Source organism: Hordeum vulgare, chromosome 6H (genome assembly GCF_904849725.1).
Source record: "Hordeum vulgare subsp. vulgare chromosome 6H, MorexV3_pseudomolecules_assembly, whole genome shotgun sequence".
Classification (NCBI taxonomy): domain Eukaryota; kingdom Viridiplantae; phylum Streptophyta; class Magnoliopsida; order Poales; family Poaceae; genus Hordeum; species Hordeum vulgare.
In genome coordinates, this window is record NC_058523.1 from 517156567 (window position 1) to 517182349 (window position 25783).

A 25783-nucleotide genomic window follows, 5' to 3' on the forward strand; every position below is an offset into this window, starting at 1 on the left:
CTATCCGTCATGCGGTGTCGCCTCGGTAATTAAGATGGAAATAAAAAAAAGCTTTGGACGTTTAATGACTACACCTCTTGTATCCCCAAAGATCGGATAAGTGTTACCGTACTAAAACTTGTTGTCACTCGTGTTCAGTATAAAACATCACGGTCTCCCTGCCTTTAGCCTCTTTTTGGCTCGTTCTCCATGATCGTGGGTACCTGCAGGGATGACGAACACGAACGATCGAAGAAACAACTACGAAGCAATTTTATGTTACACATATGGGACATTAATTCAAAGTACTTCCATCGATCCATCCACAAATACATCGGGTCGTAGAGCTATGCATCAACCCATGACCTTCCCGAACTACTTACACATCTAGAGCAAGACACATGAACAAGAAGAACATATCATGATGATTGATTGATTGACAATATGTGTTATAATGGATGTCGTAGGTGATATCCAATATAAGTATGACTAGTTGGCTACGTACTACAATGATGGTGATGGTGTTTTTTTTTACCGATTCCATTTGCTCCTCTACTCTCCTCTTCGTCCTCCGCCTCGGGCGAGAAACCTTGTGGTAGCTAATGTGTTGTTTTGCATAATATGGTTATCGAGGATGAGGGTGATGGGGTATTCCAAACAAATGATTTGGAAGCACCAAAGAACAAGTCAAAATCCTGAAAGATCAAGATGCAAATCAGCTTATGAACTTTTTGCATATGCATCAGAATTTTCAAGACCATCACGTACCTGCAGCTACTCAGCGATCATGTGGAGCAAATATGAGCTCAAAAATGGAGACAAAAGAGTTAATGTTTGAGTTGTGCCCTCATTATCAATTTTACCATAAATTATATATTTTCGCTATCAATATTTGTTATTTACATGCAACATTGATGAGTATGAGGAATGTGCATGTACTTGAGAATTCGGATTTAAGATATGTGGAATACCAGGAAGGACATATAATGGGCGGTCCAGCTACGTCCACGGGCATGGACGTATAGGGTGCGAATTTACAAGTCCGGTTGTAGAGCATCTACAACCAGAATACCCTAATTTACGCAACCAAACGTAACAGCATCTATAACCGCAATTTATAAAGCCGGCACCTCAAAAGCTTGCGGACGTGTCCGGGCGCGTCCGGGGTCATTGATCGATCACATTCTAAATAGTGCATTCTAGAATTGGATATTTCAAAATAGAAACCTCGAATCCATATTATTACATACAACGTAAACCTAAAAAAGCGGAGCTCATCCAACTTCATCGTGCACATGTCCGGTGGCCGGCTGCGCCCCTCGTATTGTCGGTCTGGTCGCCGACGAGGTAGAGTAGGACACTGGACACTAGCCGACTCAAGGGAGTCGAGATCCCGTCGCCTTTCATGCCCTACCCTTCCTCGTCGCAGCTCGTGGCCTGGACGGTGCCGATGGACGTCACGTCGATGACAGATCCTTCCTGGAAGGAGATGATGTCGACCACGACGCAGTTGTTGCGCCCGCATCCCTGCATTACACAGGGCACGTGAGAGCGTGAGTACGTCTCTCCGACGGCCATCGCCGCGAGGGCCTCCGTCGCCTTCCATGCCCGCTGCCTCCCATGGCGGGCACGTCGTGCCATGTTAGCGTCCGAGGACACCCAGGGGTGCATCCTCAGCGCGCCAACGGAGGGGTTGCGTGCCTGCCACGACGTTCGAACACCATACATAGCACTGCCTCCGGTGAGAGGCAGCAATGCCGGATCCAAGCATCGGCTGTGCCAACGCATTGGATTTTCGATGATGCGAGTCGAAGTACCCCCGAAGGACGGCCACCTACCGGGAGCGGCGGAGCGTAAGCCGGACAACCATCTCCTCCCCGGGGCCGCGTGGGATGAGCTCGTGGTTGAGAAATCTGGAGGTGAAGGACTCGGATTCGCTGCTCGCCATGCCAAAGAAGGCCGGAGATCGATGTAGTTGAGCTTGGATGACGGATGGGAATAGTGAAGAGTGGAGTAAAATGGCTAGGGTTTGATCCAACGGGCGAATGATGACGAATATATGTAGGGCCCATACCGGCCCGCACGGACCAGGCGGGTGTGTCCAGACGTTCACACGATTCTCATATCCGTTTCATATTTAGGTTAGATATGAGGGATGTCGGTTAGTCAAGACGTTTAAGATCCGTCTCACGTGTCCGGTTGAATCGGTTTTTTGTAACCGATGAGTAACCGAATGACCTGTCGGAACGTTTGAGACGGGCGATGGATCTCTGATCGTACATGCTCTAAAAGAGAAGTTAAAAACAGACGCCCCGCTTCATCCCGCCATAAACCAATTTACCGCAAACGACGTCGAGGAGTCGGTTTTTCATGACCGAACGGGGTGACGCAGGCAGTTCGTCACCTTGCGTCCCCGGTCCCCAGTTAAAAAAGAAACGGTTGAACACGAGCCGACAATCGAAAAGGAAAAGAAGAAGAAGAAAAAGAAAAAACTGGTTTCGAACGTCTCGCGATACGCCGACGTCCACGACGTCGGGCACGCGAAAAGCACGTCGCATGATCCATCCATCCATCCATCTCGCGGTCGCATGCATGGGTAGGTCGGCCGACCCGACCAGAGCGAGCCGCCCGTGTTAAACAACAGCAGCGCTCCATACTCCAGGCCGGCCTTATCCTGCGAGCTCTCGCTTTCACACACCCCCATGACGGTGGGAGCTGCGCTGACTATCCGCATCACGCTTCTTGCCTTCTCCTCCCGCAACCAGTCAAAGTCCTCGATCCAGTCCGTTGTCAGCGTTCTGTCCGATAGACAGCGCGAGGCTTAGCGCCGTAGCCGTTTTCGTCAACGGCTCACCGCCTCTCTTTTCTCTCTTGCACCGTCACGTAATAGCTTGTTTCTGAATGGACAGAAGAATGTTTGCTTCATGGACGTTGTACAGAAAAATGACAGTAATTCAAAATTTCAAAAAAAATCAGAAGATATCTTTAAAATAACTTGACCTCCGATTCTTCTCGTAAAAAATTAATTCCATGGAAGAAAAATCAAAGTTGACTTCAGCGCTACAAAAGAAAATGCAACAATCGAGAAGTCAATGGTGGATATTTTTATACGCGAACAATTGTATACGAGTGCAAAAGAAAATCAAAAAATCAGCCGACGGACAGTAGCATGTCCCTTGTTTTAATTATTATTATTCATCATATCCGATATATGTACACCAAAAAATCAAAGTGCATTTCCGTGTTTTGAATTGAAAAGTACCCGTAGCGTACCGTGTATATGTTATGGGAAAGTGTGTTTGGTGTTTACCATCCTGGGGTAGTAATACAGATGTCATGTTAAGAAAGGCTTAAAAGTTGCTAACAGCTCCGTAATTTATAATACTTCCTTTAATCTATATTAATTATTATTAGGTTAGGATAACTTTGTAGAAAAAATAATAAAAGCAAACATGCACAATGCAACATTCTTTGTTGCACTTGGTTTCATGGTTTGGTAAATCTTGCAAGTTGGGTTAACCTTTCAGCCTGTTAGTTCGTCATTTGGTGCGACACTCTGTCGGCCTAATTTTCCAAAGAATTCACACGAGCACTATCTTTTCATATAGATAAAAATGGTGCGTATGTGATGAGGCACGTTTTTTGAAGGAAAGTCACAAAAACCTAATAAGAACTAAAAAACATAGAGACCGCTCGCCCGACGCCACTTGTGGGCATGGCTCCAACATACGTCATCTCGAGTTGCTTGATGGTCTCATAAGCTAATATCGCCACCTCATAATCCGTCATACGAGTGACTATAGAAATGCATGCTCATCTCTTTCTGTATGTTTCATGTTGTACAGACGGTCTACCCTGCAACGATCGTGTGCCTTCTTCAACTTCTTGGCAATCGAATCATTCTATCGATTGGAGACACTCCCAGAGTATATCAAGAAGTTAGACACACTTGTAAATCTTCATTTGTCTAGATAGCCACATGGTTCCAGACAGGGTTAGGAAAGAGGCGGTCTTTATAAAGGTGGGTCACGGTTTCAATGCTGGGAGATACATCTAGTATCTTGGGTCATGGGGCCAACCGCACACAACCAACATATCATCGGTGAGAATTCTGACGTGGAGGACAAGCTATGTGAAGAATTCACAATTGGGCTCGCAGTGACCAGGCTGGGTGACTATTTATGGTCTACGCAAAGTCATAAGGCCATGTATAAGGGGTGACGCATGCCAAATGTCGGAAAGTCAAGAAAGTTGGTGAACTGATGACAAGGAAGCCGACGTTCAAAGCCCCGATTGATGGCAACCGTAAGTATAACGGTTATAAGGTAACAAAATTCCTTGTCGAAGAAGTTCCGAGATGTACGAAATACATAACGATCTGGGCATTGCCTTGGAAAGAGGCTCTGTGGCACGCGTAGTACAAAGGCTACTTACTATTCCGTATAACACATATCAGCTTCACCACTCTAGTCGTTTCCCTTTCTTCCCATCTCCGATCCATCGGCCGAGAATTAAAGCTTCACCACTCTAGTCTTTCTCCCAAACGAACAATGGGAGATTGATGCATGGCGCACTTGTTGGCCACGTCATCCTATAAGATGAACTCGGCATGTGGCATTTCTCCACCTTAAAACTGCGAATTTCAAGAACCAAGAATCTCAGGTCGTAATGACTATGAAATGCACTATACTACAAAAGATTGACACTTCAGATGGAATATCAAAGTAATAATGCAGAATTTACTCTCAAAAGATTGATGATCACCTAAATACACCCCCAGAAATCTCAAGATCGCCACACATTATGTAATGGATTTTGTGTCTAAGTAACGCAAATTCGACAACATTGATATTTGATAGCGTGTGAGAACAGCTCAAGCATCGCCATAACACCAGCCGTGAGACGTCGGCAGGTGCTGATCCGCTCGATCCAGCCAGTCGCCCCCCGTTTCCACCTCCCTTCCCACGACAAGAACGTGCGTCCAAAACACCGCCCCTTCAAAAACCGCGCGCGTCCTCCATGCCGCTATAAAACACGCACGCCCCCGAACTACCTGAAACATCAGTGGGATCACGAAACCTTAGCACACGAACGCCGCCCACAACCTTTCTCGCGACACCGACCTCGCCGCTCTCGGCTGCGTCATGGTGCCGAGGCTGGAGCGCGGCGGCGGCGGGTTCCAGCTCCCCAACTCCGAGCAGGAGGACTCGCTCTTCCTCCGCGCCCTCATCTCCGTCGTGTCCGGGGACGCCGCCGCCCAGGCCGTGCACGTGCACGTGCACCCTGCGCCGTCGACGCCGTCGTTTGCCGCCGCCGCCGCTCCGGCGCCTGCCTCTGCGTGCGCCAGGTGCGGCGCCGACGGGTGCCCCGGCTGCGAGCTCGCGGCCGCGGCGACGACCGGGTCGAGCAGCGAGGGGGAGGGGTGCTCGGCCGCGAGCTTCGTGAAGAACGGCGGCGTGGGCAAGCGGCGCGCGGGCGGCGGCGGCGGGAGCAAGTTCAGGGGCGTGCGGCAGCGGCCGTGGGGCAAGTGGGCGGCGGAGATCCGCGACCCGCACCGCGCCGTGCGCAAGTGGCTCGGCACCTTCGACACCGCCGCCGAGGCCGCCCGCGCATACGACGTCGCCGCGCTCGAGTTCCGCGGCCACCGCGCCAAGCTCAACTTCCCGGCCACCGCCGCCTCATCGTCGGCATCCGCGTCTGCTTCTGCTTCTGCTTCTGCTTCGTCCTGGGCGGCTACGCAGCGGCAGCCGGAGAGCCCTCGCGAGAAGTGCGGGTCAAACGCGTCGTCGCCGGCGCACGCGCCGGAGCAGGGGAGGCCGGTGGCGCGGGAGCAGGAGATCTGGGACGGGCTGCACGAGATCATGATGATGGACGACGGCAACTTCTGGTCCAACTCCAAGCCATGATCAGTGGATCACCGCCCATCACAACATACATAATAAATCTTATACTACAACACGAGTTCAATAAACGATACACATCCGGCATTTTCTTGCAAAATGTGCACAATGCTCACGAGATTCTCCCACACAAATTAAAGACTGTTTCACAGATATTGTTTCGTACTCCGTACTCTCTAAACTCTGGGTGCAGTCCTTATCCTCATTACTATACTACTCTACTCAACATTTCCATGAGATATTTTGCACATACTTTTTGACCGCTCAGCAGCAAACCGCCGCGCGCGCTGTTGACGACCACAACTCCCCAAAAACCGATAAAGATGTGGTCGGTCGCCATGCATCCCGTGGCGTAAAAACGAGGGTCCGTCCGTCACGTCTTAATTAATCCACCGTCGTTTCCCACGGTCGAAACAGCTGCCTGCTCCACTTTTGAGTTTTGACCACACCACCGATAAGATACATACATACTTTCCACTGGATTCGATTCGATCCGATCGACGGAAAACAGGTACTGTACTGCATATAACATAACAAAAGAAAAGAACATGTACTTGGATTTGGATTTGCTTTGGAGGCAAAGGAAAGAACATGGAATTTCTGCATGGCCCTGGCGCAAAGCATACTCCATACTCGATCTGGATCCCAGAACGAACAGTCTGTCATCCTGATTCCCTCCCCCCTGTAAACAAAGGCTCACAACGCGCAGCCACCGCCCAAAACATCGCAACCGGACAGCGTTGAATATCGGCGTTACTTGACGTACAGGCCAGAGAAAGAGACGTGTACATATTTATCTGTACAGCTCTTTTTTAGGATATTTTATCTGTGCAGCTAATGAGTACACGTTCCACTCAACAACAAAAAAAAAGCTAATGAGTACACGTACGTATCCCGACGGTACGCGCTACGCGGAAATTCCATCCTGCTGCCCGCGAAGCCGACTTCTTCCTTCGGCGTCACGTCGGGCTCGGGCAGCAGGGGCAACCAGATGCGTGACTGAATTTGAATGCGGCTGCTACAAATCAATCGATCGATTTTTAGAAAAACTATTCGAGCCATCAGCCGTTGATTGCATCTTTTCAGAGCCGTTGGATCGGACCAATGCAAGCAATGTGTACATTATCATAGGAACGCAGGGCCGCATGCTCGCAACGATCGACGAAACCAGAAGTATATAGTGTATATTTGACTGATATGAACAAATACGTATCTATTTAACCCCCTGTCAGCGTTAATATCCAAATCCTGGCTCCGTGGCTCCTTGTCGACAGCGCAGCGACGCTTCGTCGACGAAGCACTGTGACGCCTACACCGCCGCATGGCAGCTCAGGGGCACCAGTGAAGTTTCAGTGTAGCTGTCGGTGAAACTATATGCAACATCACCCGTTGCAACGCAGCTCCGGGTTCACCGATGAAGCTCCGTTGGAGCGCCTCTGAAGTTTCATCGCAGCTTCGAGCGTTGCATCGCAACTCTGGGTGCCGTCGGTGAAGCTCCGTTGCAGCCGTCAGTGAAGATTCCTTGCAGCACTGAGCTCCGGGCCACCGGGTGAGCGCTTCATCACAACACCGGGAGCTGACAACGAGCGTTTCAAGCACCGCCGCACGCATGTGGCCACGACGTCTGATGCTGCAACGGCGACGGGGTGCTCCGACCTCGCCGGTGAAGCTCGTTCCGGCCTCTTCGATTGGAGGGATTGGTTGGTTAGGGTTAGGGTTTGGGTTATGCCTAATTTACTAACGCTGAATCTTATCAATAATCATCTACTAACACTAATTCTTATCGATAATCATAAACCAACCAATACAATGCAAAACAAATGGAACAACTATACTCATTACTACATAAACTAAGAACATCTATACTAATTATTGTAAAAACTATACTCATTATTAGGGCTACAACACATGAGGAAAAAGTTACAAAAATACAAAGTCATTGCAAAAACTAATTGAAGGGATTGGAGGAGCTTACCGGCCTCTTCGATTTGCCCCAAAGAACCAACAAAACGGTTGAGGGAGGAGGGAGATCGAAGGGGGGATTTGCAGGAGGAGGGAGAGTTTTTTTGCCAAAGGAAGAAGGAAAGAAGAGGAGAATAGGTGGTTGGTGGGCGACGGGGTCGGGTTAGGGGCAGATATTACGCCCAGAAACGCGAGTGTGCCTCGCGTTGCACAAACGGACGGCAACGCCATAGTAGACTGGCGTTGCACACATGGCCAGCAACGCCCCATTAGACTGGCGTTTCTCTGTAGACCTACAACGCCACGGTATATGGCATTTCAAAAAGGGTCAAAACGTGAAAATGTTTCGGGACGAGTTCGTTCTATGATTTTTTTTACCCCACCACGTGAGTCAGAACAGTGAAAAAACCCTGAGTGAACTTAAATGCGGTTGCTACAAATCAATCGACTGATTTTTTAGAAAATCATTCGGGTCATCAGGCGTTGGTTGCATCCTTTGAGAGCCGTTGGATTGGACCAATGTAAGCAATGTATACATTCTCATAGGAACGCAGGGCCGCATGCTCGCAGCAGGAGCCACACCTCCTTGTCGGGGCGGAGACAGGGGGACGAGCAGGGGCCTACCCCCCTCCTTCCAACGATCGACGAAACCTGAAGTATATAATGTATATTTGACTGATATGATCAAGTACGTTTGTATTTGATCCCCTATCAGCGACCATATCCAAATCCTAGTTTTGTGGCTCCTTGTCGACAACGCAGCGATGCTTCGCCGACGCATCACTGCGACGCCTACACCGCCGCATGGCAGCTCAGGGGCACCGGTGAAGCTTCAGTGCAGCCGTCGGTGAAGCTATAATGCAACATCGCCCGTTGCAGCGCAGCTCCGGGTTCACCGGTGAAGTTCCATTGGAGCGTCTGTAAAGTTTCATTACAGCTCTGAGCGTTGCATCACAGCTCTGGGCGCCGTCGGTGAAGCTCCATTGCAGCCGCCAGTGAAGCTTCCTTGCAGCACTGAGCTCCGGACCGTCGGGTGAGCGCTTCATCACAGCACCGGGAACCGACAATGAGCGCTCCACTGCAGCACCACCGCACGCATGTGGCCATGGCGTCTGATGCTGCGACGGCGATGGGGTGCTCCGACTTCGTCAGTGAAGCTCCGTTGCAGCGTCAGTGAAGCTTCATTGTAGCTCCGAACGCTGCCGATGAAGCTTCCTTGCAGCATCGAGCTCTAGGCCGATGCCCGAGGGCTGCATCGCAGCGTGAGTGCAGCATAGCCGCGCGCATGCGGCGGCGCCATCTAATGTTGCGATGGCGATGGAGTGGTCCGGTAAAGTGGCTGCTTCACCGGAGAAGGAGTGGTTGCTTCGCCGGAGGAGGGGTTGTTGAGCTTGCCGGAGGAGTGGGTAGGAGAGAGGTGAGGTTTAGCCGCGTCGGGGAAGAAGAAGCACGGAGAGAGAGAGAGAGAGAGAGAGAGAGAGAGAGAGAGAGAGAGAGAGAGAGAGAGGGGAAGGGAGGGAGAGAGAGGATAAGGTGCGATCTGATGGAGGTCTCGAGGGATATGGACGATTGGTGGAAGCGGTCATGCACGGGTCCACATGATACGTGTTGCGCAAGCGACGCGGCTTAAACAAGAAGAAAATCAGTTTGTCATTTTCGAACTTAAATTATCATGAGATTCTCTTCAATGATTTATCATATACAGTAGAGAGAATAAACGAAGGAACGCGGGTTTCTTTCCCTGTCAAGGGAAGAAATCCAAGGGGCCTCTCTCCGTCAACCCATCTCTGATCGTGTAGATTCTATTCCGTATTATGGACAGACAGAGGAGTCTGATCGTGTTTAGATTTGTTAACAAACACTATATAACTGAAAAATGCAGGAGTGAAAAGGGCTTTGCGAATTGAGATGTCATGTTTTTGATCTCCCCGGTCTCATACAGCCACATTATTAAAAAAAGTCCTACAAATGATCTCTCAAAAGTAGTCACTTTTTGAAAAAGTCAAAGTAAAATGATAAATAAAATTACCACAACCGATAAAAATAAAACAAGATGACTAAAACGCTTATTTTATTATTGAACCATTATCTAAACCGGTTGTAATTATCTCGTGCTATCGTTATTCATCGTTTGCACCCAATAAACATATACTTCCTGACTACCGCATGACTGAGTAATGGCCATATACGAATACAAGCAGTAACTCTCGGAAAAACCGGTAAAAGTTTATAAGAGTTTATCTGTTAAAAATCATGTCATTTCTGTAGTTTCATATAGCCCAGAGTAATACACATAGTCATACTACTTGGCTCCACTCCATGAAGTCACGTCCCAAATAACGTGTTAATACTAGTTGGATGGCTAACATTAAAAGCTAGATGAATAGTTCGTCATCAAAGTTCTCCTAGAAGACATATGAGAAAGAGGTGTTTTATATTTCCATCCCGATCATGAAACCAACATCGTTTACTACCCTCACATCATTATTTGGCTAAGCTTCCTTAGTTAAAATCTCTTCCTTGTGCACAAATCACATGAATATTTCGATTCTCAAAGAAGCTTTAATCTTCCAAATATGAATAGATTTCAGAATTGGACCAGAGTTTATTAGGTCTAAATACATGGACTTGACACAGAATATCCCATTGACGGATAGTTTTCAATGAATCCTATTCGGCTCATCAGAGAGTTGAACATCCATCAACCTCCGCACGAGATGTAACTAGTTGTCCCATGGTTCACCTACTAGGGACCTTGCGAACTCGATATTTAAAGGGACGAACTATAATATTGTAGAAACATAAGCATCCTTATGTTGCAAAGTATTGTATAGAGAAGAATATTGTGTGGCTACTGGTGTCTTTCCTAACCAAGTATCTTCTCAGAATCTAGTCGTATTACCGTTTTCAATGATAAATTTGGTTTAATGAAAGAATGCAACTCTTGTTCCCACTAGCCCCTTCTAGAAATGAGAGTCATTGGAACTAAACCTAAATCAGAGTCTTGGAATGTAGGTACTTATTTCGCAAAAAAATGTAACCACATTCTCTCGGTCTCCATCAAAAGCATGTACATCCATTTGTTGAGCAAGCATTTATTCTTAACGTCCAAGTTCTCAATCCCTAGCCCACCCTGGTCGTTCGGTCTACATATAATATCCCACTTAATAAGCATGAATTTTTTACTTCTTTTCATCGCTTTGCCAAAAAAATCATGATCAGTAGAAGTCTAACCATTTTCGTACCCCTACAGGCACTTCAAAGAAAGACGTAGAAACATCGACATACTAATCAACACTAAGTCAATCAAAGCAAGTCGTCCATCATAAGACATAAGCTTACCTTTCTAACAGCTTAGTTTTTCAAACGATCTGCAATGCATTTTCACTCCTTATCGGATATGTTACAATGATGAATTGGGATACCTACATAACTAAATGGTAGGGAGCCCAATTCACATCCAAACAATTGTCTGTAAGCTTTCTCTCCTTCCTTGCTCTCCCGAAGCAGAACAATTCACTTTTGTTAAATTCGATCTTCAATCCTGATATTTTCTCCAAAAGCCATAGGACTAGCTTCATATTTCTAGCCCTTGTCATCTCATGTTTCATGAAAAGAATTGTGTCGTTTGCATATTTTAGAATGGACGCATCATCGTTCACTACATGGGTACCAGTCCACCTACTTGACCGCCTTCCTTGGAAAGAAATGTCAACATGTCTGCCACTATGTTGAAAAAAATAGTCGACATCGAGTCCCCTTGTCGTAGTCCCTTTTGTGTGTGAAAATAATGCCAGGTGGCATCATTTTCCCTAGTCTCAACACTATTTTTTTGAACAAAGGATTCAACCCGGTTCTTCTAGGAATCGTCAAAACTCTTCATACGTAAGGCCCGTTGGAGGAACGACTGCTTAACCTTATCATACGCCTTCTCAAAATCTACTTTGAAGATAACCACATCTGGTTTCTTCGAATGGATTTAATATAATGTTTCATGTAAGACAACAACACCCTCTAATATATGTCTGGCCGACATGGAAGCCGTCTGAGTTGGTTAAACCACACTATGTGCAATCCACTTCAGTCAGTTATGAGAAATAAGAACCAAAAAAGTAGGTTAGCCAAACTGCCTAGGCAGTCAAACAGGTGAATCCGCCAAACGGTCAAGCATCCTTGGGCAACTTCTTTCTTTTTTGTGAGTTGTATGCTTGGGCAACCTCTAAGCTGCATTTCACACAAAGACTGAAGAAAGAAAACATAAAACGCAACCTCGTGTTTGCGTTCATCCCAAACACATATCTTTAAAATTTCACCCTTGTTTCCTTTTAGCTGAAAGGCAAATCTCCTATACCCATATGATATGCACAAATATTTTCATTCATTTTTCCTTTTTATATTTATTTATTTACTCAACAAATTTTCTGGAATTTAAAAATATTCATATTTCTTAAATTTGTTCATTTTTTCAGATTTCATTCCGGTTTTCAAATTTCATTTTCCTATTCTTTATTTTGTTTTCTGTTTCTTTTTTATTTTTTCTATTTCAAGGTTATTTTATATTGTTTAAACCAAGTTCATGTTTGAAAATTGTTCTTAAATTTCAAAAAAGTTCTTGTTTGAAAATATATTCTAAATTTTAAAAATGATCGTTTTAAAAAAATGTTAATTACTTCAAAAAATGTACCGGATTTTCAACAAATATTCTTGTTTTTCAAAATTTGTTCTTGTTTCGCCAAAAATATTTTTTTTGTGTGTTTTCTTTCTTTCTCTTATTTCTTTTCCTTTTCCTATTTCTTTTGTTTGACATTTTCAAATTTTTGTTCTGAATTTCGGAAAATGTTTTCTTTTCCAAAATAATTATTTCATAAGAATATTTCTGTTTCAAAATTGTTCACTTTTTCAAAATTTGTTCACGATTTTCATAAAATGTTTGTGTTTACAAAAATAGTCTCATACTCGATTTTTTTCATGATTTTCATAAAAATGTTTTTGTTTCAAAAAGTGTCCAGGAATTTCAAAAAAAAGAATCTCTTTCTAAAATTGTGTTCACAATTTAAGAATAATTTTTGTGTTTCAATTTTTTTTATGAATTCATAAAAATGTTCCGTTTTCAACAGTATGTTCAAAATTTCAAAAAGTTTCCCATGTATCAAAATGTGTGTTCTTTTACGAACAATATTAGAAAATTTGGAAATCTGAAGAAATTATTAATTTCAAAAATTGAGACTCCCAACTAATGTTTGTGTTTTGAAAAGGAATTCTCTTTCCCAAAATCAGAATTAAATTTTTTATAAAATTTGAAATCTGCCGCATAGTGAGGCGAAGCATCCTTTGTGTGAAGCCATGACTTGTGGAGCCACAATGAATTGGCCGGCCCAGGCGAGGTGCCCCCGTGGGAAGCCACAATTCCTTGCCGCATTAAGCGGCATATAGAAGGCCCCGGACGAAATCACTAATTAGGGAGTAATCCTTTCAAAGATCACTACAAGTGGCACGCTACATGCATGTCGCTTGTCGTAACCTATGAGTTTTTTTCGTAGATTCATATTTTCAAACCGTGTGTCTCGCGGAAGCAAAACCGTATCTCTTACAAAAATAATAATAAAAAACACATTTTTCCGTTTCCGAGAGGCACGGCCATGTCTCTCACGAAATCAAAACTGTACTTCTCGCGAAAGCAAAATCGTGCCTCTCACGAAAAAACCAAAAAATATGCTTTCTTGCCTTTAGAGATGTGCGAAAAACGAAACACAAAAAAAAACGAAAACGCGGGTGGAAAAATAAAAAATTATCAAAGTAAGCGCTTAAAACGTGATACGTGATGGCAACTGAGAATGTGCCAAATAGCGGCGCATGAAAGTGACTTCCGGAGGACGAGACGTGGCAGCAAACCGTAGGCGGACGACGGCCCAACCAGGCCGTTGGAGGAAAATCCTGGGCCCAAACCGTTCAACGCACTCCAGCCTGGAACCAGCGCGCAAAGCTGCAGACTCGGGAGCCACTGGAGCTACGAAGTAGGAACGCCTCTTGTTCCATATCCACGGCTTTGATCCGTCCGACACACCACCCACACGCCCCAGCGGAACAGCAGCAGCTAAGGAGCGAAGGACCCTCATCGCCGGCAGCAGTCAGGCCAGCAAGGCATCAGCCAGCCGAGTCCGGCGACGGCCATGGCGTTAGCAGCTAACGCACATGGAAGAGTCTGCACCCTCTCCTCCAGGCCGCCCGCGCCTTTCAGCAGCAGGAGCACGGTCGCTATGCCTGGGCACCATTCTGAGTCGCCGCGAGCCCGGTTTGCTGTCCGGGCCATCGCGGAGCGCGCGACCTGGCTGCCGGGGCTGGACCCGCCGGCGTACCTCGACGGCACGTCAGTCACCTGTGGCAATCTCTGCCGGCGGCGATGGTTGGTTGATAGGCTGATGGATTTTGCTTGGCGTTTGTTGTTGTAGGCTGCCTGGTGACTACGGGTTCGACCCCCTGGGCCTCGGGGAGCAGCCTGAGGACTTGAAGTGGTACGTCCAGGCCGAGCTCGTGCACTGCCGGTTCGCCATGGCAGGGGTCGCCGGCATCCTCGGAACCGATGTAAGCTGCTCACTTGACCTCTTTGTTAATTCCTGCAAAATGCCGACATGTTCTCAGTAACCATAGCACATTAGCACTCAAGCTTGATTTTGCAAAAAAATAGGTGTAGGGGTGCCTAAATTAGGATAAACTATGCAAAACTGAGTGAGAAACCCAGCATGACTTCTGAATTTTGATAATGGAAATGGAAGGGTGATCCCCTCTTGTCAAAAAAATAAAATAGGAAGAGAAACCAAAGATATGAGACAGGGAACTATTGATCCAAATGAAAATAACAATCTCAACCAGCAAAATCATATCCAACATATCAGCTCCATAAGAGCATCTCAGGATTTCATTTTCCAAGATTCATAGTAGCATTCTTACCACATTGAAGCATCCTTGCTTACAGGAACCAAACATGAAATCGATGGCCTCGGTGCTCCCCTGAGCTTCTATCATACAGCATGGTCTAATTGGTGTGTTTCTGTCTAGTTGATCCGTGTGTCAGGAATCGGCAACCTACCAGTGTGGTTTGAAGCAGGTGCCACGAAATTTGACTTTGCCAACACCACAGCACTCTTCTTTGTCCAGCTTCTCTTGATGGGGTAATTCAACATCCAACTGAAACATTGATTCAGCTGTATAAGAGTTCTCCCAGTAACTCGGATGTTTTAAATGGTGTAGACTGTAATGACTTCAAACAGGACAAGACTGACCTGTTTCTATCATAACTCTGATCCTCCGCAGATTTGTCGAAACCAAGAGGTACATGGACTTCGTTAGTCCAGGATCACAAGCAAAGGAAGGGACATTCCTTGGTATAGAAGCTTCACTTGAAGGTTTACAGCCAGGGTAAGTGCTGCAAAATCCTCCAAACCAAAGACTGAAAACATTTCCCCTGGCAAGTTTCTGGCTCTCTGCTTTAATTAAATTACCATCACAATTCTCAAATCTGAACAGGTACCCTGGGGGTCCACTATTTAACCCAATGGGGCTGGCCAAAGATATAGAGAATGCGAATGAAGTGAAGCTGAAAGAAATCAAGAATGGTAGGTTCGATGTCTCTAAGTACAATTGCTTGCAAGATAATCCTGTAGTAACATTTGTAATTTGCTGATATTATTTCTACCAATCGCAGGGAGGTTGGCGATGGTTGCTATGCTTGGCTTTATTGTGCAAGCGTCCGTGACTCATGCTGGGCCCATCGATAATCTTTTGACCCATCTTTCAGACCCGTTCAACAAAAATATCATTCATGCACTAACCTTGTCTTGAAAACTCTTTGTCTCGAAACTTCGTTTATTTTCCCTTGTCCTCATCTGAAGGTGTGGCACAACAGACCACTATGGTTTCTTACAGGAAGCGCATTTCTTCTCAGGTCCCTTCGTTTGCAAGGTTCTATTAGTCACAAAACTGAATGTGGAACTTACGTGGGAGGAACTATAAAAAACTTACTACACAGTTGACAGTACAGGTGCGGTGACAAATTGATTTTCTTCAAATGCAAATAAGATACATTTGTAGTTTATCGAAACAATGGTGCTTCTTGTCCTTGCAATTGATCCTAATATGCAATCTATGCTTGCGCTTTTTCCGATGAAACTCTGTAATGGCAGCATTTTTGCAGTTCTCAGATATGGCAGCTTTTCGGCAAAACTCTGCCGCAGCAGCAGAAATGGCATGTTTTCGCTGTTGCCGCAGAAAAATGCTGCCATGGTTTTTTGCATATGCTTCAATGCAAGTAGCAGAACACGAAAATAATACAGACAAGGAAAATTATACTAGCATGTCTTGCAAGCTGCAGAGCATATCTTTGAGAACAAATGCAGCAGTTCATGCAATTGCATCTATATCAATCAAGCCAAAAAAGGCTTTCCTGTAATATAGAAACAGAGTTGTACCCTATATCACACAACTAAGCATATATTAGCTTGCACTATACATATATGAATTGGATAGAAAACACGCACCACATCTACCACTAACTCGGATTGACTAGCTTAAGCCCCCAGCTCATATCTTCACAATGTGTTACATGCGGGACAAGTTTTCCCGTATCAACTCCTCTCTTAGCTTTGCAATCATAGAAAGGTGGAGCATGGAAACAAGGTTCCATGGACAGAACTTGGCGGCAAGGCGGGTCAGGGGCAGTGCGGTTTTCAGGCTTGAACAGAAGCCATGGCTTCAAACCACTGAGACCCTGGGCAACATACCCAAAAGTTGACCATGCACTAGTCACCATGGCATCAGATAAGCTTAACAGATATATCTCTGCCCAGGCTTTCCTGTTGTGCATTTTCTTGTCTGAGTTTTGATGTTCCTCGTGACTTGGCTGGTGGAAGCTAATCGTCTCACCATTTGCCGTAGGATGTTCCCAGTACATGTCTCTGAATTTTTCATAGTATCCTGAGTTTAAAGAAGTAACTAGAACAACTTTCGACTTGGCCTTCGTTGGTGAGACCATTGGCTCTTGAGTATTAACCTCTGGCAACAAGTGTTCCTTTATCGTACATGCAAGGACCTGATCCAGGACATGCTGAAACGGACCAGTTTCCGTGTCGAAGACTCTGATCTGGATACCCAACTTTTCATCAGCTCTGGCAAGATAAGAATCATAGTATCTCGTAATCATGCCCCAGACGGCATTGCTAGGGTGAAACAAGTAGCGTCCCAAGTGATGGAAAACAGCATCTCTCTGGGGGAAAAGCTTCATGAGTTCCTCTTGGTATGCCGGGATCAGGAAAAGTGAAGGTACAAAGTAATTATCTGATTTCAGGATCAGCCATGGGATTGTTCGAAGATACTGCTGATTATCTTCACAGAAGAAAAGCTTATCGTATTCACTATAGTCATGAGCCAAATGAAGGTAGACAAAAGCAGGGCTAGGGTGAACAACTTTACTCTTCAGCATGTTTCCATAATTCTCGGGAGAGCCAGTGCTGAAGTTCTTGAACTGCTTAATGGGGAAACCAGACGGTAGCAACCATGAAGTCTCCGGAAATGGTTCGCAGAAGAGATCTGCGGTGCCTTTATCTTCGTCGACAAGTAAGACTCTGTTTGTAAGGATGGCATACAGAAATGCTGATGCAATTGTCAAGATCCTGTTCCCTAGACCACTGTAAGCTGTCCAGACCAGATAGTTGCAGTCCATAACCTTAATATGCTGACCAGACTTAAGCTGGTCAATAGATTTCTTGTATAATTCAGTATGCGGGCCGCACTTCTTCTGGAGGGCCTCTTGTTCCCTTAGTCTTTCCAAGAGGTAGGTAGATGGAAAGTGGGGCGATATTCGACGATACAGTACTGATTGGTACCTACTTAGGCATGATTGTTCATCAAAACCAGGAACTAGCAAGCCTCCAAGTAATTTGTCCCTGACAACTTCCGGAGATCCTGAGGTGCCATCTTCTGAAAACACAAAAGCAGAAAAATCTTTGCATCAGAATTCATGTACAGAACATATATAAACTAGACAAATCTGACACTGACACACTGTTTGTCATGGCAAATGATGATAAAGTAATTTAGCATCAATGCTCATGTGCTATGGATATCACGTTATACGAAGTAATTTAGCAATTAGTACAAACACACACACACACATGTAATGAGAGCTCGGGGCAGCATTCAGAACCCCAACCGTTCTGCAGGCAATGGTGTTCACTGCGCTCATATTGCACGATTACCATCACACACTCTAAACATCAGTAAACAACAAGCGTATCAAAACCTAGCAACTTGCAACATTTCAAAGTTTAAGGGCCACACTGACGCAAAAAAATACTGGGAAAAGAACTCGGGAAGTTTTGCACATGTCGAAACAGAGGGACAGAGTCATGGAGCCCAGACGTTGAAGGCGCCATGCTTGGCATTCCTGAACGTAACGTCGCCATCCACAGGTAGGTACCAGTACCACAGTACTAGCCGGAGAGTTCAGAGTTGCCTTACACGAAAACCTGTGGTCCGGCCGAACTACAAAAATGGAAACCGTCGCCGCCATACTTTTGGTTCGTTGCCGCGTACGGAGTACGTACGTACCGTCTCGCGGCGGCCGGACGGGGCGCGGGCCATCGCGGCCGGAGGAAGGACCCGCGTCGAGGAGGCGGCCCCTCCGCGCGGCGGAGCCCCCGGCGAGCAGGAGGAGGAGGACGGCGCAGATGACGAGCGCCGCGGCCGGCAGGGACCACCGCAGCGTCGCCGCCGCCCCGCCCTTCCTCCCGCGCGGCGACGCCGCCACCTCCTCCTCCTCCTCCCGCGGCGCGCGGCGGATCCGCTCCTTGATGTCCATGCGGGCCGCGTCCTCCCGGGGTTCCGCCGGAGAAAGGCACGGGCGGCGTCGAAAGATGGGCGTCTCGTGGCGCGACCGGGGGTTGATGTAGGGGTGGGCGCGGGCCCGACGGGTGGAGTGGGGCCGCAGGCGCAGGGTTTTGAACATTTGGATGCGTTTCAGTTTCAGGTGGAGAAAGCGGCTCCGGGCCGAACGACGTGACGGCGTCGGTCGTCGTCGTCGGTGCGGCGCTGTTGGTGTCGGTGGTCTCGTTCCTGCTTTCTGTGGCACGGTCGCGGGCGTGCCGGGGTTGCTGTGCGGGGCACCGGGCGCGGCGTCGATGAGGCGAGCGTGGCTGCAGATGCGGCGGCTTTGGGCGGGTTGGTTTGTGTTGGGGGGCTGGCGCGCTGGAAGTCTGGGCGTGCCACGCCGAGGTGTCGGATTTCCCCTTCCTACAGCACTGCGAGTCTTTTCTTTTTAATTAACACAGTACACAGACTCAAGCGTTTACATACACGTGCACATACTCATTCTTATAAATACATACGTGCATGTTATATCTCTATAAACATTTTTAAAATACTGAGCCGTCATATCATTTTTCAGATTTACAAAGTCATCGTAGGCATCTCTTGGTTCACGAAAACGTCTCATTCCACTGAATGTGCATGGTCAGAAATCATGAAATAAATTTAGAAATAAATGTGAGCATCAAGACTTAAAACCCTAATGGGCTACGAATGTCACAGTTTCTCTGGTCATCCAACCACAGATTAATTCACGTGCAGTACTACGAAGTATCACTATATCCCAAAATAACTGTCTCAACTTTGTAATAGAGCTATTATAAAGTTATACGAAGATTAAGACACTTATTTTAAGACTAAGGAAGTACTACGAATCTGTCTCGTACTCCTAGTGTTGATCTTTGCTCCATACGGCAAATTTCGCTACCTCAAAATAAAGCATCATATAGGAATAGAACGAGTTATTTATCCAAAACCATCACACTTGGGTTAGGGTAACATGTTAGTACCAGATTTGAGCCACGTCACAAAAAACCACCGGTTGTGAGCCTAATGCGTAACGCGGAGCACTGACCGGTCGATTTGGCATCGAAAACGGCCAAACCAATAGGTGGGACCAACCTGTCCGGTCGACGTGGCGCGGGCTGACGGGCGTCGTTAGACGGCGGGAGACGGTTGTTTCCTTCCCCGTGTATGAGTGGCCCGCACGGGTGGCTGGTCGGACCAGAACACATCAGACCCCCGCGTTGTCTTCACCTCGACGCCCACCATCGACTCGCCGCCGTCCATCGCTCTGCCATGGTTACTTGGAGCGAGGGGTCAAGCTCTTCTTCGGATGACGAGTCAATGACTAGCCAGGTACGTTCATTTGGGGATTCCGGCATTTACGGTTAGGTTTAGGGTTCTTCAGTTGGGGATTTCTTAACAGCTCGGTGATTTGTTCAATTTTTTTAACTTCCTAGGACTATCCCATGGTGTGAATGGATTGGCATTGCTCATGAACTCTCTTCTCGTCGTCTGCATCTTGAGCCTTGCCTCACGCTAGTTGCATTTGAGTCTATGGACACTGGCCGACGCTTTCTTGCTTGTGCGAAGGAGAAGGTATGTTGCTTAGCACTGTAATTAGTTAATGTTAGTTAGTTTCTGTTCCATTCAATTGCCATTAGGAAATTATGCTCTCCTTAGTAGTGCAAAAAATTATTACTGTCAGTAGAAAATTATGCTCTATTAAATTATTTGGTGCAAATAATATAGTTGATGTTATAATCATTAACAACATATATTTATTTTAGGTGTTGTTATAATTGCCAATAATTTATTGTTGACAACATATATTAACTCAGTACATCTCTATTGAAATATGATTGACAAGATATTTTTTTAATTTTAGACAGAACAAAAGTGCAGCTATGTGGATGTAGCCTCACTTCATCATACTAGACCGTGGGTCGTCTTTTCTTAGCTCTGCTCCTTCTATCAGAGGGGATTACAAAAGACATTGCTTCATTTCCATCATCATAAGCTTTAAAGCCTGTATCATCCTCTTCTGAAGATGGATACCAGTCCTTATTCATGCTTCTCGCACCACTAGAGTGGGACCTACTTGTAGGCCCAGGCCTTTTTACCTTCTTCTCAACTACAATCTCTTGAGAGTCATCACCATCTTCCTCCAAGCCTATGTCATATAAATCTTCAGGGTATGTGTCCCCTTCACAGTGTGTACTTGTGACATCCCCGGATTATGCTACAATAATCATTATAATTAAGCTACATTGATGGTCAAGATTAAGCTAATGCTTTTGCTAATCTAGTTAAGATCACGGTTGGAATAAAACTTTGATTAAATTTTCTTTTGGCAATTCAAATTCATTTCAAAAGTGGATTTAAAAGTTTTGAAAACTTGAAAATAAAATTCATGCATGGGTTCTAAATAATCCCTAAATTATTATAAAACTGCAACCATCATTTTTTGAATAAATTTGGTACCTCAAAACTAATTAAAACTAAGGCCTAAACAATAAATGGGATGCCTTTTAAATTAAGAAAATTTCAAACCTTTGCCAATTTTTGTGTCAGATCATAAAAATGTAATGGACCTCGTGCCATATTTTTACAAAAGTGCTAAGTACTAAAAATTAATAAAACAGAAAAAAACACAAAAGGCCCCACTCGGCCACTCGGCCCAAACCAGCCCACCTAACCCGGGGGGGGGGGTATATAAACCCCGCATAACCCTAAAACTACCCAACCCTCACTCACATTTCCCTCTCCTCCTGAGAGCTCTCTCCCTCGCGGCACCCGTCCCGCCTCCGGATCTAGCCGGCCCTCCCCGGCGAGCCGTCGGCGTCCGTCACCAGAGCCCCCTCACCATACCGCCTCTTCCCCGTCCGGCTTCCTCAAGCCTCGCCGCCTGATACGTCTCCGTCGTATCTACTTTTCTGAACTCTTTTGCCCTTGTTTTGGACTCTAATTTGCATGATTTGAATGGAACTAACCCGGACTGACGTTGTTTTCAGCAGAATTACCATGGTGTTGTTTTTGTGTAGAAATAAAAGTTCTCGGAATGTCTTGAAAATTTACGGAGAATTTTTCTAGAATAAAAGAAAAATACTTGCGCAAAGATCCACCGGAGGGGGCGTGCGAGTGGGCCACAATCCCCTGGGCCGCGGCCACCCCCTAGGCCGCGCCGTGATGGCTTGTGGGGCCCACGTGGCACCACCGCCCCAAACTCAGCTCTATACGGAGGCGCCGCCACCCCCTGTTCTTCATCTGGAGGGCAGATCTGGAGTCCGTTCAGGGCTCCGGAGAGGGGAAATCATCGCCATCAGCATCATCAATAACTAAGAGTGCGAAAACAATTACTTGGCCAATACCGGGGTTGTGCATGATTTACATTAGTTGTGTGAGGATGATAGAGCATAGCCAGACTATATGATTTTGTAGGGATAACTTTCTTTGGCCTTGTTATTTTAGAAGTTCATAATTACTTTGCTAGTTTGCTTGAAGTATTATTGTTTTCATGTCAATAGCAAACTATTGTTTTGAATCCTACGATTCTGAACCTTCATGCCACGTGAAATAAGTTGCAAAGGACAACTATGTGAGGTAGCATTCCACATCAAAAAATCATTCTTTATCACTTCCCTACTCGAGGATGAGCAGGAGTTAAGCTTGGGGATGCTTGATACGTCTCCAACGTATCTATAATTTTTGATGGTTTCATGCTATTATCTTGTCAAACTTTGGATGTTTTGCATGCCTTTTATATATTTTTTGGGACTAACTTATTAACTCAGTGCCCAGTGTCAGTTCCTGTTTTTTCCATGTTTTTGACCCCTTTCAGAGGAGATTTTGAAACGGAGTCCAAACGGAAGAAAATCCCCGAAAAGATTTTTTCTGGAACGGAAGAAGATCGGGAAGCTTGAGAGCCAAGGCAGGGGAGCCTCAGGGGCCCCACAAGCCCCCACCCCGCGGCCAGGGGGGTAGGTCGCGACCCACAGGCTTGTGGGCCCCCTTAGCGCCCACTGACCTAGGGGTTGCGCTTATAAATTCCCTAAAAATCCCAAAAAAATCAGGAGATCATAGAAAGTACTTTTCCGCCACCGCAAGCTTCTGTCTCCGCAAGATCCCATCTGGGGCACGTCCTGGTGCCCTGCCGGAGGGGGGGATTCGGATACGGAGGGCTTTTTCATCAACACCATGACATCTCCGATGATGCGTGAGTAGTTCACCATAGACCTACGGGTCCATATCTAGTAGCTAGATGGCTTCTTCTCTCTCTTAAATCTTCAATACAAAGTTCTCCATTATCTTCATGGACATCTATCCGATGTAATCTTCTTTTGCGGTGTGTTTGTCGAGATCCGATGAATTGTGGATTTATGATCAGATTATCTATGAATCTTATTTGAGTTTCTTCTGATCTCTCTTATGCATGATTTCATATCCTTGTAATTCTCTTCGAGTTGTGGGTTTTGTCTGGCCAACTAGATCTATGATTCTTGCAATGGGAGAAGTGCTTGGTTTTGGGTTCATACCGTGCGGTGACCTCACCGAGTGACACAAGGGGTGGTGAGGCACGCATCGTGTTGTTGCCATCAAGGGTAAAAAGATGGGGTTTTCATCATTGGTTTGAGATTATCCCTCTACATCATGTCATCTTGCTTAAGGCGTTACTCTGTTCGTCATGAACTCAATACACTAGATGCATGCTGGATAGCGGTCGATGTGTGGAGTAATAGTAGTAGATGCAGAAAGTATCGTTCTATTTGTCTCGGACGTGATGCCTATATGTATGATCATTGCCTTAGATATCGTCATGACTTTGCGCGGTTCTATCAATTGCTCGACAGTAATTTGTTCACCCTCCGTGATATTTAATATTATGAGAGAAGCCTCTAGTGAGCACTATGGCCCACAGGGTCTACTCCACACCATATTTTCAGCCTTACACTTTTTACTTCGTTGCACTTTCCGCCTTCAGTTCTCACTTTGCAAACAATCTTGAAGGGATTGACAACCCCTTTGAAGCATTGGGTGCAAGCTTGTTTGTGTTTGCGCAGGTACTCTGGACTTGACGAGGCCCTCCTTCTGGATCAATACCTTGGTTCTCAAACTGAGGGAAATACTTACTCCTCCTGTGCTGCATCACCCTTTCCTCTTCAAGGGAAGAACCGACGCAAACCAGAGAAGTAACAAGAAGAATTCCTAGCGCCAAGGAAGGACTTTTGTTGCCGCAGCAAGGGCTTCTGGGGCCCACGTGGCACCACCGCCCCCAAACTCAGCTCTATATCTTCCGTCTCGCCCGGAAAAAATCAGAGAGAAGGATTCATCGCGTTTTGCGATACGGAGGCGCCGCCACCCCCTGTTCTTCATCTGGAGGGCAGATCTGGAGTCCGTTCGGGGCTCCGGAGAGGGGAAATCGTCGGCATCGTCATCATCAACCTTCCTCCATCGCCAATTCCATGATGCTCTTCACCGTTCATGAGTAATCTCATCGTAGGCTTGCTGGATGGTGATGAGTTGGATGAGATCTATCATGTAATCGAGTTAGTTTTGACGAGGATTGATCCCTAGTATCCACTATGTTCTGAGATTGATGTTGCTACTACTCTGCCATGCTTAATGCTTGTCACTAGGGCCCGAGTGCCATGACTTCAGATCTGAACCTATTATGTTGTCGCCAATATATGTGTGTTTTAGATCCTATCTTGCAAGTTGTAGTCACCTACTATGTGTTATGACCCGGCAATCCCGGAGTGACAATAGCCGGAACCACTCCCGGAGATGACCATAGTATGAGGAGTTCATGTATTCACCAAGTGTTAATGCGTTGGTCTGGTTCTTTATTAAAAGGAGAACCTTAATATCCCGTAGTTTCCATTAGGACCCCGCTGCCACGGGAGGGATGGACAATAGATGTCATGCAAGTTCTTTTCGCTAAGCACGTATGACTACATACGGAATACATGCCTACATTAGATTGACGAATGGGAGCTAGTTACTTATCTCTCCGTGTTATAGTTGTTACATGATGAATCACATCTGTCACACTCATCCATCACCGATCCACTGCCTACGAGTCTTTTACTACTGGTCCTTGCTACGTTACTTTGTCCAGGCTTCTCCCTTTCTACAAAAGGGATTGGGCCACTTTGCTGCTACTGCTGTTACTTGCTGCTGCTGTCACTACTGCTGTTCCTTGCTACTGCTGTCACTACTGCTGTTCCTTGCTACTTCACTGTTACTTGTTGCAAGACCCTTTTCCGACACCGTAGCCGGGAAAGAATAGTTCCCCGTCCACGTGCAACCTACTGGCGCCATTGATACAACAGTTAGGAATAGTCTACCGTCAACAGATCTGTTCTGACACCGTTGCTATCATACTACTTTGCTACTGATACTTTGCTTGCAGACACTAATCTTCCAGGTGTGGTTGAATCTGACAAACTCAGCTGCTAATACTTGAGAATATTCTTTCGCTTCCCCTTGAGGCGAATCAACAAATTTTGGTTGAATACTCTACCCTCGAAAACTGTTGCGATCCCCTACACTTGTGGGTTATCAAGACCTTTTTCTAGCGCCGTTGCCGGGGAGGCACAACTATATTCTCCGAGTCACTTGGAATTGACGTCTGCTGATCACTATGAGGAGTCTGATAGATCCAAGAACTAAAGTCTTGCCTTCCACTACGAGGACAGGTAAGGAACTACCATCTAGCTCTGCACTTGATTCACCTTCAGTTATGAGTAAGTTTGCAACATCACCTCCTTGTTGGCTTTTGATTCGTACAATCAACCAGGAGCTACAATCGTGTGTACTTGCAAGCTAGCAAGCACACAGGCAGCTGGATGGATTCCTGGCAAAGCTAGCTAAGCTAAAGATCGAACGTCTTCGGCGGATCGCTGTCGATTAGTAACTCGGCGAAAAATCTGATTGATTTATTGCAAACAGGCCCGTATCGTGCCTTTGTATTGCTTTGCTCTTTTTTCTTGGTTTCTGGTATAAAGTTTACACGGGAGTGCAAGTATATATATACTACTCAGCTGGACATAACCCAAACCGAGTAGGAATAGATATCCTAG

General features: G+C 46.1%; 3 protein-coding genes across 3 annotated transcripts; 2 read left to right on the forward strand and 1 right to left on the reverse strand.

Annotated features, from left to right (window-relative positions):
• Positions 1-4948: 4948 nt before the first annotated feature.
• Positions 4949-6213, forward strand: LOC123403736 (ethylene-responsive transcription factor ERF109-like). The gene has a single exon (XM_045097650.1). The coding sequence runs from the start codon at positions 5124-5126 to the stop codon at positions 5883-5885; it is 762 nt and encodes a 253-aa protein (XP_044953585.1). The 5' UTR covers positions 4949-5123; the 3' UTR covers positions 5886-6213.
• A 7630-nt stretch (positions 6214-13843) lies between these two features.
• On the forward strand, positions 13844-16007 carry LOC123404545 (photosystem I chlorophyll a/b-binding protein 5, chloroplastic). The gene is made up of 6 exons (XM_045098471.1): positions 13844-14208; positions 14291-14423; positions 14898-15010; positions 15153-15257; positions 15366-15454; positions 15544-16007. Exons 1-6 carry the CDS (start codon positions 14012-14014, stop codon positions 15678-15680), a joined length of 774 nt encoding a protein of 257 aa, XP_044954406.1. The 5' UTR covers positions 13844-14011; the 3' UTR covers positions 15681-16007.
• A 98-nt stretch (positions 16008-16105) lies between these two features.
• LOC123405723 (galactoside 2-alpha-L-fucosyltransferase-like) lies at positions 16106-19988 on the reverse strand. Its single transcript, XM_045099305.1, has 4 exons — positions 19924-19988; positions 19220-19330; positions 18444-19132; positions 16106-17837 (listed from the first exon to the last, which is right to left on the reverse strand). The coding sequence occupies exons 1-4, from the start codon at positions 19986-19988 to the stop codon at positions 16387-16389; spliced, it is 2316 nt and encodes a 771-aa protein (XP_044955240.1). The 3' UTR covers positions 16106-16386.
• Between the last annotated feature and the right edge of the window lie 5795 nt (positions 19989-25783).

Coding starts and splice junctions, on each gene's coding strand:
- LOC123403736 (XM_045097650.1), top strand. CDS start 5,124: ATGGTGCCGAGGCTGGAGCGCGGCGGCGGCGGGTTCCAGCTCCCCAAC.
- LOC123404545 (XM_045098471.1), top strand. CDS start 14,012: ATGGCGTTAGCAGCTAACGCACATGGAAGAGTCTGCACCCTCTCCTCC. Junction 14,424..14,897: donor CCGGCATCCTCGGAACCGAT/GTAAGCTGCTCA, acceptor GTTTCTGTCTAG/TTGATCCGTGTGTCAGGAAT. Junction 15,455..15,543: donor GCTGAAAGAAATCAAGAATG/GTAGGTTCGATG, acceptor TACCAATCGCAG/GGAGGTTGGCGATGGTTGCT.
- LOC123405723 (XM_045099305.1), bottom strand. CDS start 19,988: ATGGACGGCGGCGAGTCGATGGTGGGCGTCGAGGTGAAGACAACGCGG. Junction 19,331..19,923: donor CGGGGGTCTGATGTGTTCTG/GTCCGACCAGCC, acceptor ATGCACATTCAG/TGGAATGAGACGTTTTCGTG. Junction 19,133..19,219: donor TATAGAGATATAACATGCAC/GTATGTATTTAT, acceptor AAAGACTCGCAG/TGCTGTAGGAAGGGGAAATC.